The following is an 18,365-nucleotide window of genomic DNA, read 5'->3' on the forward strand; positions in this document are numbered from 1 at the left end:
TCTCACAGGGCTCTGCAGATATTGCATCCTGCTTACGGCAGCTGTGGCTTCATGGACATTATAACAAGGTGCCCGGACAAGATAACCACAGTTCAGGGGAGGTAAGAAATGCCACAGAAAAGCCTCACTTACCCATGCTGACAGAAAGTGGCTACAGTACACTAGGAAGTTGGTTCCTGTCAGGAAGTCCTTGCACCCACCTGCAACACATGGAGACACTGTATCATGAAAGTATTACAGACAAAGAATCTAATATTCAGGGGAGGGGGGTAGGGGAGGATGTGTGAGTTAATTTTTGTTTGAGATAGAATATATCTTGCAGGAAGACATACAATATTTTTTTGAGTGGAGGTGCCTAATAACTGATTATTTTCAGAACATCCATCATGTCTACTGAATGATTTTTGTTCTTGTACAACATGAGGATAAATTATTTAAGGGATAGATCAGTTTAGAAAAATAATTCCAGCTACACCACCAAGAATATCAAATATATAGTATAACCCTTAGAATCATTAAGGAGACAAAGACATGTATATATCTTTATTACCCATAGGGTTAGAAATAACTGAGTTCATAAAAATTGTATGTCCACTAGTGCAAATATCACTTCTCTCACACCAGTGTATTGTTTCTGTCATCCGGACGGCATGGATGACATCATTCGAATCTTATTGTGACGTCAGGTCGGAATGACGTCACAGCTGCTGAATATTGTTGGTGTCATTGGAAAAATTGTGGTTCTCTAGGACTGAGGTGGATATCAAGGATTAAAGCACAATGGGTAATAAAGACATTATTACACCTGCATCTGTGTCATACTGATTTTATTAAACTCATGTAAGAATGCATGTACAAGCATTGATGGTCATCAGTTTTATTATGAGGATCAACTAAAACAAAAGTAACATGTTTCTCCCATTGTCCCAAGTCAAAGAGTCTTATATCCCTCCTTAAAATTAAGATCAACAATGCTATTACTGTACTGAAAAAAAAATTCAATCAAGATTTGTCAGTAATATATAACGATACAAAGAAAAAAGCCTTAACAAGACTTAGCATTCCCTCTCTGAAGCATAATTGAGAATAAAAACAAGATCCCAGTTACTTTTCGTAACCCTTGATTATCCAGTGTATTGCTTTAAATCATGATATTAATGCATCACCATTCTGTGAGTGCTGCCCTCATGTCACAAATGTGTCTATTTAATGCAAGTTGCCATACCTTTGAAATTTAAAAAATAATCAATCACCAAACAACAACGCCAAGAATGTAGACACAGAATTCTGTATTGGATTTGGTGAAAGTAGTTAGATTAAAAAAAATATATGCTATTTAACAAACTTTGTTTGTTTGTTTGTTTGTTGTTTAATGCCACTCAGCAATATTCCAGCTATATGACTGCAGTCTGGAAATAATTGAGTGTGGACCTGACAATCCAGTGATTGAGATCATTAGCATCATTTCACGTTATTGGAATACAAAGACATGCATCAACCAAGTCAGTGAGCCTGACCATCTGATCCCATTTATAAGTCGCCTCTTATGACAAGAATGGGTTGCTGACAGCCAATTGTAACACACATCTTCACGAGTCCTTCACAAACTTAACCTGTCTCTCTTGGTCAAGAGCAGGAAATTCAAAATTAGGTATATTCAAATGAGATAGATCAGGTAAATGGATGAAGATTGTAAAATGTTCCCAGTGTGGTTACACCAGTTGGTGCAATACTGTTAACTTAAATAAGCAGAGTTACATATTCACCCCGACTGCTGTTACTGTACCGGACATATTCACCATGTGCCTGAGAAATATGCAACTTGTAGATAAAGAAGAACTCGCTTTGTGACTGTCATAACATAAGATCAACCTGTGTAAACAACTGACCACATTTGACACAGTATTTGGCAAGAAGCACTAAATGTAAAGCTCAATACATTTTGTTTCTTGGGAGCTTGTTATGCATAGTCCTTGTTTCCAGCATGTGGCATTGAACCTGATGTGAGAATAGATTCCAACATGTCCACATAATAATGCATAACTTTATTAATGAAAACAACTTGGTTTGGTTTGTTTGCTGTTTAACGCCACACTAAACAATATTCCAGCTATATTTCCCTAAATAAACGAGTCTGGACAAAATAATCCAAAGATTTACATCATGAGCATCAATCTACACAATTGGGATACGACGACAATTTACCAACAACCAAGTCAGCGAGCCTGACCTACCATTTCCATGAGTCGCCACTTACTATAAGCATAGTCACCTCTTACGGTAACCATGGGTTGCTGAAGACCACTATTCTAATCTGAACTTTCACGGGTTGCAAACAACTGGTATTCATATTTTTTTCATGATTGACAGTTTATCTCCATTCTCATGTGATAAACACCCTAAACACATTTGATACCATGGCCTTGTTTTGAAGCTGATTAAAATAGCACAACACGACAAAAGTCGTCCAATCAAATAACTCTCACGAGTGATGGAAATTCTGTACTTCAATAAGAGAAAGGAAGGAGGTAGTGACGTCACTAATTTATTGCTAAACAATGATTGTAACTGTATAACATTGTTTCTATTGAAATGTATTTTGACAATGATTAGCTGTCAGGAAATGTTGTTACAGTACTAGTTAATGTAAGGTGAGTGGTGAGGAAGTTATTATATTTGGATCCTCAAATTACCTGTAAACTTCCAGAATAGGATGGTTGGATGTCAAGCATTACAGAAACAGGTGGAATATTCTGTGATGTTCTAGTGACACTGGACTGGTGTATCACTGTGTGGAAAGTGCTGTAAGCTAGTTAGACTTTTCAAGTGGAACAGGCGCATGCCTGTCACATCTCACATTCCATCTCACATTACATCAAGTCCAGTCTTCGTGTGAAGATCACTTATCACACCAGATCAGCCTAGGCCTATCTCAGAAGCTTGACCACTGTTGCAGATAGGTGAATATTATCATCACTGAACTTTTGGTTACCACCACTGCCATCATATTTTGTATTTGATACTGCCATTGAACATTGTACTACCACTCTATTGCATACTACCATTGTAATTGCTGTGCAGTAATTTGTATTGATTTGTAAACCTAGTTAATTGTGTGAAACAAAGGGGCGAGTTGGCCGACTTGACTGAGTGAACACATAACCCGGAAGTGCTGACAGGAGAACTGTCGGAGCATGCGCACTCCCTATGCTGATGGTAGGACAGTCGGAGCATGCGCACTCTCTGTTGGAAATAATTCAGCAACACATCCCATTGTTGATTGTATACAATTTGTTGGTTGTTTGATTGTTGCACACTAGATTCTTTAACATACATATTTCTAGATCAACTAATTGTTTCAATTTGGGAATCGACACGTAACAAGAGAATCAACACGTAACAACTTCGAAAACAAAGCTATGGTGGCAAATGAGTCAGAGGTAATTATCATCATAGCATAGAGATATAATCCCCCGGATGATAGAGGATAATTTATGGTATATCAGGTGAGCTACCAGCTCATGCACACTTTCACAAGGAATTTGAAATCACTTGGTCTGACTTGATTATGCATGCCAAGCGTCACAGATAAGCATGTCTCATGCTGAGACACAACCAAAGGCAGCATGGGCTGAAGGCATGTTTATGAATACTCTCCTTTAAAGATGTTGCTGGTCTGTAGCAACACAATCTCATTACGATGTCCAATACGGAAACCTCTCTGCATCTTGAAGGTTACTTCAGCTGAGCCATGAGCAAACTTTAACTGTCCAACATGAATGAAGGATGCTATGGTTCTTGAGTGAGTGAGTGAGTGAGATGAAGGTTTTCTGAAATGATAATTTGCTTCTTTTCTTTACCACCTCGTTTCCAAAATTTTGAATAAACCAAAATTTCTTTTTCAGGATACAGAAATCAGTTATGCTGGTGTGACTACTTCACTTTACCAAGGATTTTAATTGGCTTATTAGAAAGTGCACCTGACGTGACCTCCAAAGGAGAATTTCTCACATCTTCACGAACTTTGACCAAACACTGAAACGACTAACAAGAAGTAGACATCAGCCAATTAGAAAGCAGCTTTCTCAAACTTGACGGCATTCTTTTCAACCTGGCGACTTCCATTTCAGACTACACTTGATAAATATGTTGACAACGTTCTCGATTAAAATTTTGAAAACTGAACAAAACTAACATTCCGGGATGTCTAATATATGGTTGCAATTGTATGGCAGTGCTTCCCATGTACTGTGCAACGCCTCATCTATTGAAATGTTCATCCCACAGAAGCGAGAGATAGACGATAATTTTGACGGAATCAGTGGTACAAGCCGCAACTGTCTTTCGGAATACCCCATGTTAATGTTAATGGTGCATGATTAGAAAACACATTCCGACTATCACATTCATGATCTGGTTAGCGACGCTTTGATTGGTCGGATGAAAGGTCATTCTGACATGACCTGTAATGGGATGTCCTCAGATCTTTGTTTAGCGATAGTGAGAACTGAGATCTGATTTCAATGAGATTGAAACAGCTTCGAACTGTATTTCAGTCATATTGTCATAGCGACTGATTTACGATAACCGTTGTCTGAATGAACATTTAATTCCAAAGCTAATTACCCTGGAGCCATAACATCTTTATGCCTTGAAACACTCAATTGCCGTTATTTATAAGATGATAATCCCAACAGTTAATCCCCATTTTATTGTACATCGACTGTCTGTCATCCTGAACGAGATGTGCAAGTATGTCACTGATGAATTATTGTTTACATTTATTTATGACTTACTCAATGTCAGGTGACCTTGGCTATATAAGCCTGGATCCAGAGATGAAAATCAGAAAAAGAGAAAGAGAGAGTCTCAAGGAGAAAGAGAGAGAGAAAGGTCTTACCCTTAGCCTAGCTAGGGTTAGGCTGGGTGCTCCTGGGCACCAAGACAACAACCACTACCACTATGTGCTGACCTGGCACATAGTGTCTTTTGTATGTATACGGTATATCTACCTGTATAAAGTAAAATTGTATATACCGCAACCCAGCATCTCCAAGTTGTCACTTGATCGAACCATTGCATATACGAGTATGCAAATTATTCATTAGCAACGTCATGTGAGTCTGCAACGCCCATACACCAACGTGTTGTAAATATCATGGTGGCAGCAAATACTGGAAGAAGGACAAAAGTAATGTAAGTTTGAAATTTTACCCCAAAGCATGGGAAAGCTGGCAAACCAAGGATCATTATATGAGTGAAACTAGGACAATCTAACCCATGATCAGTGTATCCCGAAACAACGTAGCAACCAAACTCAGGGAATTACTGGGTCTCCCAATCCTCCATTCTGATATATACACAGATTAGCTTTCCATTTTCTACTATGGGTGTAAATTATTACATCAACTTTGAGTTGAACGTTTGGCATAATGCCCCCTTCTCATACACAGATTTTTCTTTCGAGTCCTTACGGATCGCACAAATTCAGGGATCCTTACGATTTGGCCATTTTTACGTCCGATTTAAATGTTGTTACGAGTTATTATGAGCTATTTACGGTTTATTACAGATTATTACACTGTATTTACGTCAAACTTCCATGAGTTGTTACGAGTTGTCACGGATAACTACGGGCAACTTACGGGCATCTTATGAGCTTTTTACGGATTGTTTCGAGTATATTACGGATTGTTTGGAGTATATTACGGAATGTTACTATTCAATGAAGCTTTAACGTGTTAGTTACGACCTATTTACGTGTTGTTAAGAATCGTTACGAGTTAGTTACGAGTACTTACAAGTCCTTACAATTTTTTTCCAAAAAATATATAGATCCTGCAAATCTCAATTAATGTATCATCATTCGACAACTGAGAGAGACAGCATGGCATATGAGAGAAGCAGATTGCAGTTATATCAACAATTTCTACAATTGCTCCTTCAACTAGCCCAGAGGGAAGAGGACGAGGCCAAGCAGCTACCAGATGTTCCTCGACCGATATTGTAGAGTAGTTATGCAGAGATGTGACTTCTATGACTTCTTAATACAACTGAAAATGAAGTGTTTGATTCTGTAGCTTTTATACCTTTCCCCAATTCGTAAACAATACGTAAAAATCTGTAAAGTATACGTATCTATTCGTAAAGTAATCGTAACTACACGAAATATGATCGTAATAACTCGCAACAATCCGTAAAGCCATCGTAACAAGACCCGAATAAAATTGTAAACAACACGTAAGCACTCGTAATTATTCGTAAATAATCCGTAAACAAATCGTAAACTAACAGTAACAAATCGTAAAAATAATTGTTACGAGTCAACTACGGATTCTTGCGAGTAGTTTACGGATGGTTACGTGTTGTTGCGAGCGGTTTACGATACTTACGGATTGTTACGAGTTATTTACGAAAAAATCAATCCATGGACAATCGTAATATGATTTTTGACATGTCAAAGAATTTGCCTCTCCTTTCACAGATCCTTAAGAGTGTCTGCGAGTTGTTACGAGTTGTGATGAGTTATTTACGGATACCAGCAAGTTATTTACGGATGCTTGCGATTGACTACAAGTTGGCGATCCGTAAGGACTCGAAAGATAAATCTGTGAGAAGGGGACATAATCACCACAACAGCGAATTACGCTTTACATCTGACAGTATATTACCTGCTCACTTCTATATAACCTCACCTGCAACTTTTAACTATTATGTCATCTTGTGTGCTTGCCCAATGCCACCCTTGGTTCAAGGGTTTATCTTGAACCCAGCCAGTATGTAGAAGAATGTAGACATAAACAAGTGGAAAGCCACCTCAGCTATGTTTGCCACTGATGGTATGTTTGTTTGTTTGTTGTTTAACGCCTAACTCAGCAATATTCCAGCTATATGACGGCGGTCTGTAAATAATCAAGTCTGGACCAGACAATCCAGTGATTGATATCATGAGCATCTATCCACGCAATTGGAATACAATGACATGTCTCAACTAAGTCATGACAAGCATAGTCGCCTTTTACGGCAAGCATGGGTTGCTGAAGACCTATTCTACCCCGGATCTTTACGGGTTCATTGATGGTATGAGGTAAGAGGATACATGTTTGTATTAACCAGGGCCTTAGTGGGGCAAGCAATCTGGCTGGCATATCACTAAGCTACTTGCATAAATATTATACTACCAAACAGCAACATCCTTTTTTCCATTATGGCATCTTATTTTTGGAAGCATGAATTTGATTCTGAAGAAAAACATCCATAGCTCATACTTTACGTATCTACCCTACTGATCAATACAAAGTTTCCCTAAAATGAGGCCTGTTTGTCAATATGTCATTTTATTCAAAAGCAGAATCTCAACAACTGATGACCACATCTGCATAATAGCCAATTTACTGACATTCTTGCTGTGTTGACAAAGCAAACAATGAGTTAATCCTAACAAACAGACCCGTTGTTTAAAATTTGTGCTTTTCACTCCTGAACAAATAACCATTCTAATTTAATATGCATCATAGATCTTTAAATATGCATGAAATATATGAATATACATTGCCACGATACTGAACAAAGAAAGCTGATGAACATTTAACGTATTAAAGAGAACGCTACACAAGCCTTAATTGTGTTCTACGTTATTTTGGTCTTAAAAAGATTTACAGTATCATGTTAAAGATTACAACAAGGGTTTTTCATTAACAACTATCAGAGTATTTTGTGTTTTTAAACCCATGTACAAAGAGCTAAGCATGTCCTTTTGACAGTAGTATTGTGTTTTTATTTGGGCTCAACACTGTTTCCGTGACATCGTAAGTGTTCCGCATCGTTCGACGGCAGAAGGGGCTGCTTTGACATGAGATCTGGCTTGTCCAGTAAATAAACTGTTTGTTTAGCTTCCATTCCAAGCATTATCGTGGACTTGCGTCAATAAACACGCAGCATCAGAGGAGATAAACAACAAAAAGACAACTGCAGGTTAACAAGTGAAAACACTGTTGTGTTGCACAATTAACAAAGAAGATGCACACCTTGATGCTATTAACATGAAAACGACAGGTGTTAATGTTCTCCAAGAATAAATTACTTCAAATAGCTGGAAGGCTGGCATGAGTTCACTCTGAACATACTGACACTTGTTGCAATGATCATGAAATGTGTAAGAAATACATTAGGGCTTAACAGTCAACAATGAGGATGCACAGCCATGTAAATAACAGGAAACAGATTTTCATTTATGTACTTTTAAAATGTTATTTGCCTAAAGACTGTAAAAGTTGCCATAGGTCAGCACTAAATATGTTGATACTCCACGCATTATGAACATGAAAAGTGCCAGATGTATTGAAATCATATAAAGGCATCCTTGAGGTCAAAACTGATGACATTGATATTTAATCATTTTGATGCAAAGAACATAAAATTAACCTATGAAAATGTACTGAAGTTGTAAAAAGAAAGCATTAGACAACTGATGATATTGATCTTTGAAGCAATGATCAAATAAAAATAAACGTGCATGATTATTAATATTTCAACAGTGAGTAAGATGTTACGCCGCTTTTAGCAATATTCAAGCAATACGACACTAGAAATGTGCTTCACACATTGCACCATTGTGCGGAATCCAGCCAGGGTCTTCAGCGTGACGAGAGAACGCTTTAACCACAAGGCTACCCTAACTCCCTAATATTTCATGAAATAAATGTTTGCAAGATGTTCAAAAAGTAATTGTTCGTAGAAAATTTAGAAAATGTAAAAATTCCTTTTTTACTTCCTAATTGACATTTGTACATTTCATGTATACAAACATATTACATAATATTAGTGAGAAATCTGGACATTATCCTGACTCTATCGTACACGTTATCAGAATCACACAGACCATGCATAACCTAGTCATATGACTATGATAAGAAACTCAAGTACAATATATTGACCCTCACAGTCACTGATGGTTTGATAACCACAACCCTGATGACTATTAGTATTTGTTTAGTGAAATGGGTCAGCTAAAATTTATTACTGAATTGTCATGTCTTGGACCTTTTTTTTTACCAGTAATTTTGAACCTCATTCCAAGATGGTAGAAAATAAATGTTTTTTTACTTAACAGTAAGTTGGGTTTATCAAAACACTTTTATTGGGTTTGCCATCATTCCAGCAATTTCACAGCAAAGTGTGTTTGTTAAATATGTTTCTCAAATGCCACAATCAGCAACACTCCAGATATATGACGTCAGTCTGTAAATAATTGAGTCTGGACCAGACAATCAAGTGATTGATTTCATGAGCATCGATCTAGGCAATTGGGATACGATGACATGCATCAACTAAGTCAAAGAGTATGACCACCCGATCCCATAAGTTGCCTCTTATGACAAGCATAGTACATTTTACGGCAAGCACGGGACGCTGAAGCCCTATGCTAAACCAGATCTTCATGGTTACACTACTATACACATTAACTTTACAAACAAATAATTCCAAAATATAAACAAAATCATTTATGCAATGTCAATACATCAGGAAACCCCATTATGCAAACTTGTTAATACCAATTTGATTAATAAAACAACATGAAATTGCACAATGCCTACAAAATTTTGTGTTGGGTCAGTGATAAGAGAGATAAGAGATTGTGACATCACTAAAACAAAACTGTGGTGGTGAGTGGATGAGAGTACATATCATAAAACAATGACGACATAAATACCCTGCATTGCCGAGGATGAAACATACTAGACCTGTTCTATGATCATGATCACAACTGTAACAATCCATGAGGAAATTCATGCCAACTTTAAATGCAGTAGTAATCTTAATTTCCTTTTAACCCACTTCCACCATATTTTTAATTTCATGAATTATGGACTGTTTACTATTGATCCATTAAACTTGTTCTAGCATTGACAATATTATTAGTAGCAGTAGTAGTACAAGTAAAGCTGATGCATTATCTTTAGTCAAAGAATGGTCACTTCTTGCAGTGGCTTTAAAAATTGAAGATAACATTTTCTTGCGTCTTTGTAGTTCCTCCAGTACATCAAATATAGAGCTGGCATATAAATAGAAGTAAAATTGAAACCCTTTTATTATATTTGATATTTCTGGATTTTCAATCTGATCACTCTAACCAAGTTAAACACCCAAAATGTGTGAAGCCCATTTCTGGTGTCCACCCCCCCGTGATATTGTTGCTAAAAGCTGTGTGAAGCCATGCTCTATCAATATTAATGAGAGATTGTACAAACTGTTGCCAAGACATAGTTCACACTACTCATGAAAATGTCAACGTAGTAACAAATATTAAAGTAGTCTAAGCATTGTATTCACTAGGCCTACATATAAACCCTATTTTTTCACTGTCGAAATAAAACCTCAATTTATCCTGTTGACATATTTACCAACTTATTTAATCCCTCAATAAACAAACTTTATAACTCACGTTTTTTTTGATAACTCAAATCTCCATCTTCATCAGGAGTATCCAAACGCTGCCTCTTTAAAACTCCCTCCTCGGCTGTTTGTTTGGCAAGTCTAACCCCAGAATTAGCCTGAAGCGGTTCAGCATTTTGATTTGCAACAACTCCAACAGGTGAAGTGGAAGAATTTAAACACAACACCTCAATCACAGCAGAACTAGAGCCATCATCATCATTATACACAGGATTGTCGATTCCGATGCCAAACACATTTCCCTGACTTGCACCACTTAGCCAAATACTGTCTGTGCGCTGCGTAGTCATAGTTGTCTGAGATTGTGGCTCTCTTCCCTGGGTTCTAAAGCAAACTATAAAGGGTTTGACATGTCCCGGGATTCCAGATCCCTAGGCCTACAGAGAACGTAAAAGGATCATTGGATGTGTATTTGGGAGGGTCAGGACAGGGGGGTTTATGGGGGTGTATTTCAATTTTGTTTAGAGTCATTTAAAGGTTAGGTTTTGTTATGTTATGAGCTTATAAATGTAATGTCATAAGCTTACAATTAAATAAGCTCACAAATCATGTTTCATAGAATTTATGCTATAAAATAATGCATATTTATCATGAACTGTTTTCATACCCTTAAATCTATTCATAGTGCTACAAAATTAACATTAACCAGGGTCAAGGATCAGTGTGAGTCAATAGTGCATTCTCAGCTCCCTGGGGAGAATACAACACAACACATTTTAATCCGACCAAATACCCAATCACTGCAGTAACAAAATAAAGGACTGAGCTAAACAAAAACGAAAACTGCCAAACAAATTCATATTATAATAGTTCTTTCTTCAATGCTTAGTGGTAGACAGAGGGGGTGAAATACAAAATAATGTAATGAAAGCAATTTGCAAGCTGGGAGTTTCTTTGAATGACAGTTCAATGAGTTACCATAGTGATTTACATTTAGAGCTTGTTTTATTACTGATATTTATCAGGCTGTGGAATGTTCTGATTGAAGAAGAAAAAATGTTCTTCAAAATAATCTGATTTCATTCAACATTTTTCATCCAAACTTTGGATCCTAAAAACCAAGAAACAACAAAAACACTTATGCCTTGAAACTTTGTAATTCATCTAGGCTTGGCAACACCTAAGGGTAGCAAGCCAGTGCAACTTTGTAATTCATCTAGGCTTGGCAACAACTCAGGGTAGCAAGCCAGTGCTAATTCTCTCAGACATCATGTAATCCCAGAACATGATCAAGTCTGACATGTGGGCTTAACAAACTTGTTGGTGTATTTATTTTTACATCCAAACTGATCTTCTCTGTTATGTCTGTTAAATGGAAATGTTGTATTAAACAAGAAACAACAATCTTGGGGATAGATATCAGTTTCCTGAGTTGGGGCATGCAACATGATCTGAAATGACGGTAACTAAAGTTCAAGATCAAAGTAACTGTGTTCAAAGACTGACATTTAGTCCCAGAAATAAAGTTGTCTTATCTAAAATTATATATCTACCAAATAAATACAAATATCCAAATGGAGCCCAGAATAATGCTAAATTCAGGCTGAGGCAATCTAGACTTGCCAAAATATTCTAGCCTTGAGTTGAACTCCTTTGTTATACTTTTTTCACTAGGGTCTGGGAGATCGACTCCTGTGTTCAGTGTCATCATGTTATCTAAAGCTCATCACCAAAAGTTAAGCATGGGCTGATTTTTATGCACCACAAATATATTAATGTCACAAAAAAACCTTTTGGTTATGACAATTTCATATTGTGATGGCTTAGAAACACTTTCTGAGGTATAGACATGACCACCTGTCCGTTACTCCGAGACAAGCATAGTCTTGACAGACTCGTAAAATGTTTTCCTAAAAAATCAAGTTATTTAACATAACCACTAGTCTGAAATGAGCTGCAGACCAGTTGGATATGACCTTTGATTTTCTACACATCTCTTCTTCAGTGTACTGGAGTTTCATTGGGCAGAAGGGGGCAGTCGGGTAGCCTAGTGGTTAAAGCGTTCGCTCGTCACGCCAAAGACCCGGGTTCGATTCCCCACATGGGTACATTGTGTGAAGCCCATTTCTGGTATCCCCTCGCCGTGATATCGCTTGAATATTGCTAAAAGCAGCGTAAAACCATACTCACTCACTCACTATTGGGCAAGAAGAGGACCCCATTAGCTTTTAAATCATTATTAACATTTGTCTTGCCATGCAATTATTTTTTTCATTGAGATGTAAAGCAGTTGGAAAGAGAATAAGAAAGAATATGTAAAAACATTTCGCTCACGGGACATAAGGAATATGCATTAGATTTCATAACCCATTTTGGGAACTGAACTCAGGTCTTCACCATGACAAGCATGTATTTCAACCACAAGGCTATATACACTACCATCCCTCAACAGTTTCAGTAGTCTTTGACACCAATGCTTCTATATTCGACATTAAGTCAATGAATTTTCAAGAAATATTTCCTAAAACAAGTCACTTACATTCGTAAAACAATGTAAAAGGTCACAATAAATTGATTCATACAGTTTCATCTAAATCTTATTAAATGTAAGGCAAGCTAGAGGCATTATCTTATATATATATATATATATAAATGTTATTGTTGAAAACCTGTTGATGCCATCCATGTACATTAACTGTTGATTTATGTGATCCACTAAGAAAATTTAGTACTTATTCTATTTTGGCCCAATATCTAGTTATAATCAACTTCTCTACTCAAAGCAATTCCTCCCTTATTTTTATTAGAAAACAAAATGTCTTAAAGTGACACACTTACATATATATCTTTCCATAATCAGAGTTACCTCCCTTACAACTGCCCTGGCAATCTAGTAGGTCAGGTGAAGTGAATGGGGTTTAATGTTGCGTTTTAGATGATAGCACTCATATAGCGATGTGAATGCATGCATGCATGTGTGTGTGTCTATCTGTGTGTTTGCTTGAACTAGTCCAGACTAATGCCAGTGTTTTTTTCTTAGCACTAGCCCACTGAGATACCATGATGCAGTTTAACGCAGCTACCCCTCTTATACTGACACAGTATACTGACTACAAGCCAACAAGTCCTTGTTTTAGCCCCCCTTATTGTCAAGCACCCAGCAGGGTAACAACAGTACATCTTTTAACATCAAGTACAACATATCTTAACATCCACTGGTATGATGCAGCCGGGCGATTGAACCTCGGACCTTCTGTTATTCAGGCAGACACTCTTCCACTGGACCACTGATATTGCATCAAGTCAAATAAAAAATTTGAAATGCAAAGTTACTTATCATACTATTGCAACATACTATTCACTATTACAATATTGTCTTCTACTACTGCATACATCAACAGGCCTTTTGTTTATAGATTTTTCGCTGACCATTTAGCATTATTTGTTTGGATTAGTCAAAATAAAATTGAAAATCAATTTGTGAAGCTCATCCCTTCTTTATTTCATGTGGTATAAAGTTGTTTTGAGAAGTCAGATTATTTGGGAAGAAATTGTGCACAAATACATGAACTGAAAATGAAAATGTTGCCTAACATGTAAAGACTGCATTACTCTACACAGATGAGAGAGTTGCAAGACAACTGAAAATCTGGAAGACAATGCCTCTTCTTGCCTGACATTTAGACATGTTACACATGAAACACTTGTTTGACATGAGCAGTGGAATAGTTGAAATAACTGAAGTGATCTACCCCACCATGTGTAAAATCTGTAAATGAACTAATAAGTGCATTTTAAAAAATATTTCTACATAAAATGTGGTTTCAGGTGACTTCTAAATTGCATCTGTTCATGTGCTACCCCAAGTGTATATCGCATGTCAAATACATAAGCTCAGGACAGCCATGACATAACATGACAAGTTCCAATGTGTAAGATGTAGTGCTTTTGTGCATTATCCACCAAATCATCCTTAGAATTTGACACTAGTCCTGTTATCCTTGCCAAACTGACCAATAGTTTAGGTAACATAAGAACAAGCAGAAATTTGCCCCTTTTAAGTATATATCATTAAAAGGACTAGTAGACTAAAACTGTTAGTTTTTATCGCTGCTACAGTAGACGAGATACCTGAATTCATGCAGCAATTAAGACAAGAAAAGAAATAAAGCCATGCTAGATGAAACATATTAAAAGGCCACATTTGGTAATTAAGCACTGTAAATTGTACTATGGGTCTTTTTCATTTTCCATGCATATTTGTACACAACTAAAATTGACTGGGTAATTTGACGCAAACACTCAGCGTCTCTGTAGCTCGGAGGTACACAAGTGGAGAGCCCCAAGAGAATGTGACCAAACATGAGTTGAGAAAAATTGTCAATGACCCGATTTGCAAGAGGGAGGTCACATAGTCACAAGGCCTAGCTCTGTCTGCGTCTAAACCACAGGTATAACCATACAGACCGGCCGTCTCACAGACAAGATGCTCATGCATGGGACAGTGTTTATTAATTCCCTCATGTATTACATCTTATTTACTTCAAGCGTATGTCCCTATTTCAAGTGATATTGGATGGGAAATATAGGTAAGTAAATTGTCGATTCTATCTCAGGCAATGTAGTATTCTAGCAAGTGGACAGGGATAATTCAGGAGGTTGTAAATAATATTGTGCTAGAGTAGTAATGATATGGAAAACTGGAAAGTTGGTTTCTTTGTTGTTTACCTCCACACTCAGCAATATTCCAACTATATGACATTGATCACAATCCAGAGATTCACATCATGAGCATTGATCTAGGCAATAGGGATACAATGACGTGAATCAACCAAGTGAGCGAGCCTGGCCACCTGATCCCGTTTGTCACCTCTTTCACAAGCATAGTCACCTCCTATGGCAAGCATAGGTTGCTGAAGACCTATTCTAACCCGGGTCTTCATGGGTCTGAAAACTGGAATGAAAATGTTGAATTCATAGTTGCCATTTCAGTGTGACCTCCATTTTCATGAGTGAGTACATGGTGCTTATTGGCATGGTTAGCAATATTACAGCAATATCACTTCAGTATGTCAATAATAAAGTTTCCACACCAGGGTAACCAGTGACTGAAAGAATGCACATTGACCCATGCCATAGGGACACGATGAACACAATAGGCAAAGTCGCCACGTCTCTAGTAGGCTCTAAGTTACTTTCAACAAGCATGGGATATTGGAGACTAATTCTTCTACAAAATGTCCATAGGCACATGATAACAGACCAATATCTAAAATATTGACTCTTGTTAAGTGGACATTCATGTCAGTGGAGCTAAATATACAAGAGAGGAGGTTAAAGCTTGTGCAAACAGTGCTTCTCTTCACTGTGTTTGAGATTACAGGGGGAAGAAAGCTCCACATGATGCAGGTCTTTGACGTTTACCACTTTGGTGAAACCCACAGGTACGGGTATGGTGCTGACAAACCAAGAATCATAATCAGAAGGAATCTGGGATCCAAACCCACCAAAGAATACATTTGTAAGAACAATGTCTTCAGAAAACATATATATATATTATTTTTTTTAACGTAAAGTTATAAATATTTGAGATTTTTCTATCACATCTACAGTTCAGTTTCAGCTGACATGTTTTGTTGTAGTTTCCCATGTATTGGCTGGTGGCATGAACTAATGAATGAACCAGTCTTCAAACCCAGGATTTGCAGATCCTGGCACAACTAAGGGACACAACTAGCCCACCGGAATTCAGTGGTGGTCTAATGAAGACAAAGATTGAACCTCCTACAGAAGAGATTTGAGGTGGGGCTAGCTGGGGATAGGATGAACCACACTGACAACATCACATTTCTTCAGGAATATGCTCAAGGTCATATTCAAAGTGAATTTAAGGTTCTCTAAACAGTGATGAGCAAGTGACAGATGCACATAAAGTAATACGTTACATTGTTAGTTCCTCTAGAAACATAGTGTTTTTATATGTCCTATGTTTAGGCCTCACAGAACCATTCCTGGCCATGTTCTCAAAGCTTTGTTCTGAGTGCATAAGTACTTGGGCTACTTGTGGACGATTGGAGAACAAAGTGAATCCAGAAAGGGTTGTGTCGGGGTCGCAGGGTTTCGAGAAAACAACATGTCAAATTTCAGGACAACCATTCAAGTGCTCAACAGCTTAAATGAGAATAAACAGTATTATTGCCTATCTTCAACATGGGACGAAGTATCTGCTTCATATTCGATTACATGTGATTGTGACAGTGCACAAACACTTTCAGTGTTGTTGAAACCACACTTACATTAACATGAATAGCATGCCTGAAAATTGGGAACTCATGTGTGTTGTTTTATGTTTGTAGATGTTGTTTGTTGTTAAACGAGCACTCAGCAATATTCCAGCTATATGACGCCTGTCTGTAGATCATGTAGCAGCTGTTGGGGTATGTATTGATCCCAAATAATACATGTAAATACATATATTATGATAACAAAATATGACAGATCTAGACACTGCCATCACTGCCAACAGCATAGGGCTTGGACAATTCCAAATTTACTACCTGACTACCCGAACCGCTGTGGCCACGAGCCCACGACCCTATGCGGGAACTCACTGTAGGTCTCAAGAGTTGGGTATGAAATGTCCGGTTGGAAAAAGTTTTACCGTAGCCCTGGCAAAAGATTCAGATATTGATATCAAACGATCATATCATGCATACACTGAAGTTGACTGAAGCTGTATCTTTATTCAAACATATCTAAGTCAGAAGGAATGTATGCATAGTCAGAAAGAAATGCAGACATTAGAGTGTAACCATGGAGTTTTTTGTTATTGTCATTTAATAATACATCAAGTGACAAACTATGGGTCTGGGTAGTCCTGTGGGTACCTGGGTCTTATTCAGGACATAGCTGACACAAGTAACGTGTCCCAGCCCTAGAACAGTAGCTCTCTGTACAAACATTGTATTGCCTCACTGAATCCAGCAAGAGTAGTAATAGAATGAGAGAGTCAGTTATAAATATATAAAAAAAAAATATTTGTAAATGCATTTTATGAAACTAAATACTATCATGTGTAATTTACTGTAAACAATACTGTCATTATTGCCTATTAACTGATCAAATAATCAACTGATAATATGCATGTCGCTTTCTATAACAGGCAGTAGGGCTGCGACGAGTCCAAATTTACGACCCGGTACCCTAAATTACCCTATCCGACCTGGGTAGGCCTGAAGTTGGGTAAAAACTGTCCGATTCAACGATTGGGCAACACTTCCCTTTAAAAAATATAGAATCAAATGAATTGAGCGTAAATGCATTGGACATGCTTTTTTTGGAGTTTTGTTGTTAATGGGCCCGTGTTATTCTGTGGACCAACCCGACCCGGGTAACCTTCGGCTTCTCGTCAGTTACCCCTCGAAGGCCTATATAATATATACCAGGCAGCCCAAGGACTATCAGAATTTGCATGTTTCGTGTTGCGTATGTATTTGTACGATATCGCCTTGCGGGATCGTGTTTGTTTTGTTTTGTTTTGCGGTTAGGCTACCATACTTACCCATATTTAATACGTCAACAAAGAGTCAATCGTCGAAGGTGCAAGTGCAACTGCAAGCGACCGTGCGAAGATGGCACGTGCAGGTCACGTGTCAAACAATAACACTATATGCCGTATTATCACCAAGGCAGGCCGCGAACTGTGTACCATTATATCTAGATCAATTGACAATAGATTAGGTGGGAACAACTTATGTTCCTTGTCGCCAACAGAGGGCGGTTGTTACCGAATCCAGCTGACCAGGTGAACAACTAGATGTAAACATTAGAGTTATCTCCCTTCCTCTGACATCGCACGTTCTTCTCATGCCACATGCACATGTATACAGACAGTGCCAGTTAGCAGTTCCATTTTGGCAATATTTACTGCATTGTTTGCTTTTGGCATATTTTCTTGCTTCTCATAATTA

At 37.6% G+C, this 18,365-nt stretch overlaps 1 protein-coding gene across 1 annotated transcript in view; it reads right to left on the reverse strand.

Annotated features, from left to right (window-relative positions):
- Positions 1–18,162, reverse strand: part of LOC139465051 (ferroportin-like) — a 34,648-nt gene extending 16,486 nt beyond the window's left edge. The window contains exons 1-2 of the mRNA XM_071246745.1: positions 17,957–18,162; positions 133–200 (exon numbers count right to left, since the gene is read on the reverse strand). Coding sequence (XP_071102846.1) covers positions 133–200; positions 17,957–17,960 — 72 coding nt within the window. The 5' untranslated portion in view covers positions 17,961–18,162. The remainder of the gene's footprint in view (positions 1–132; positions 201–17,956) is intronic.
- Positions 18,163–18,365: the final 203 nt, after the last annotated feature.

Source organism: Haliotis cracherodii, unplaced genomic scaffold, assembly GCF_022045235.1.
Source record: "Haliotis cracherodii isolate W230 unplaced genomic scaffold, xgHalCrac1.p SCAF_17, whole genome shotgun sequence".
In the NCBI taxonomy this organism is placed as follows: Eukaryota; Metazoa; Mollusca; class Gastropoda; order Lepetellida; family Haliotidae; genus Haliotis; species Haliotis cracherodii.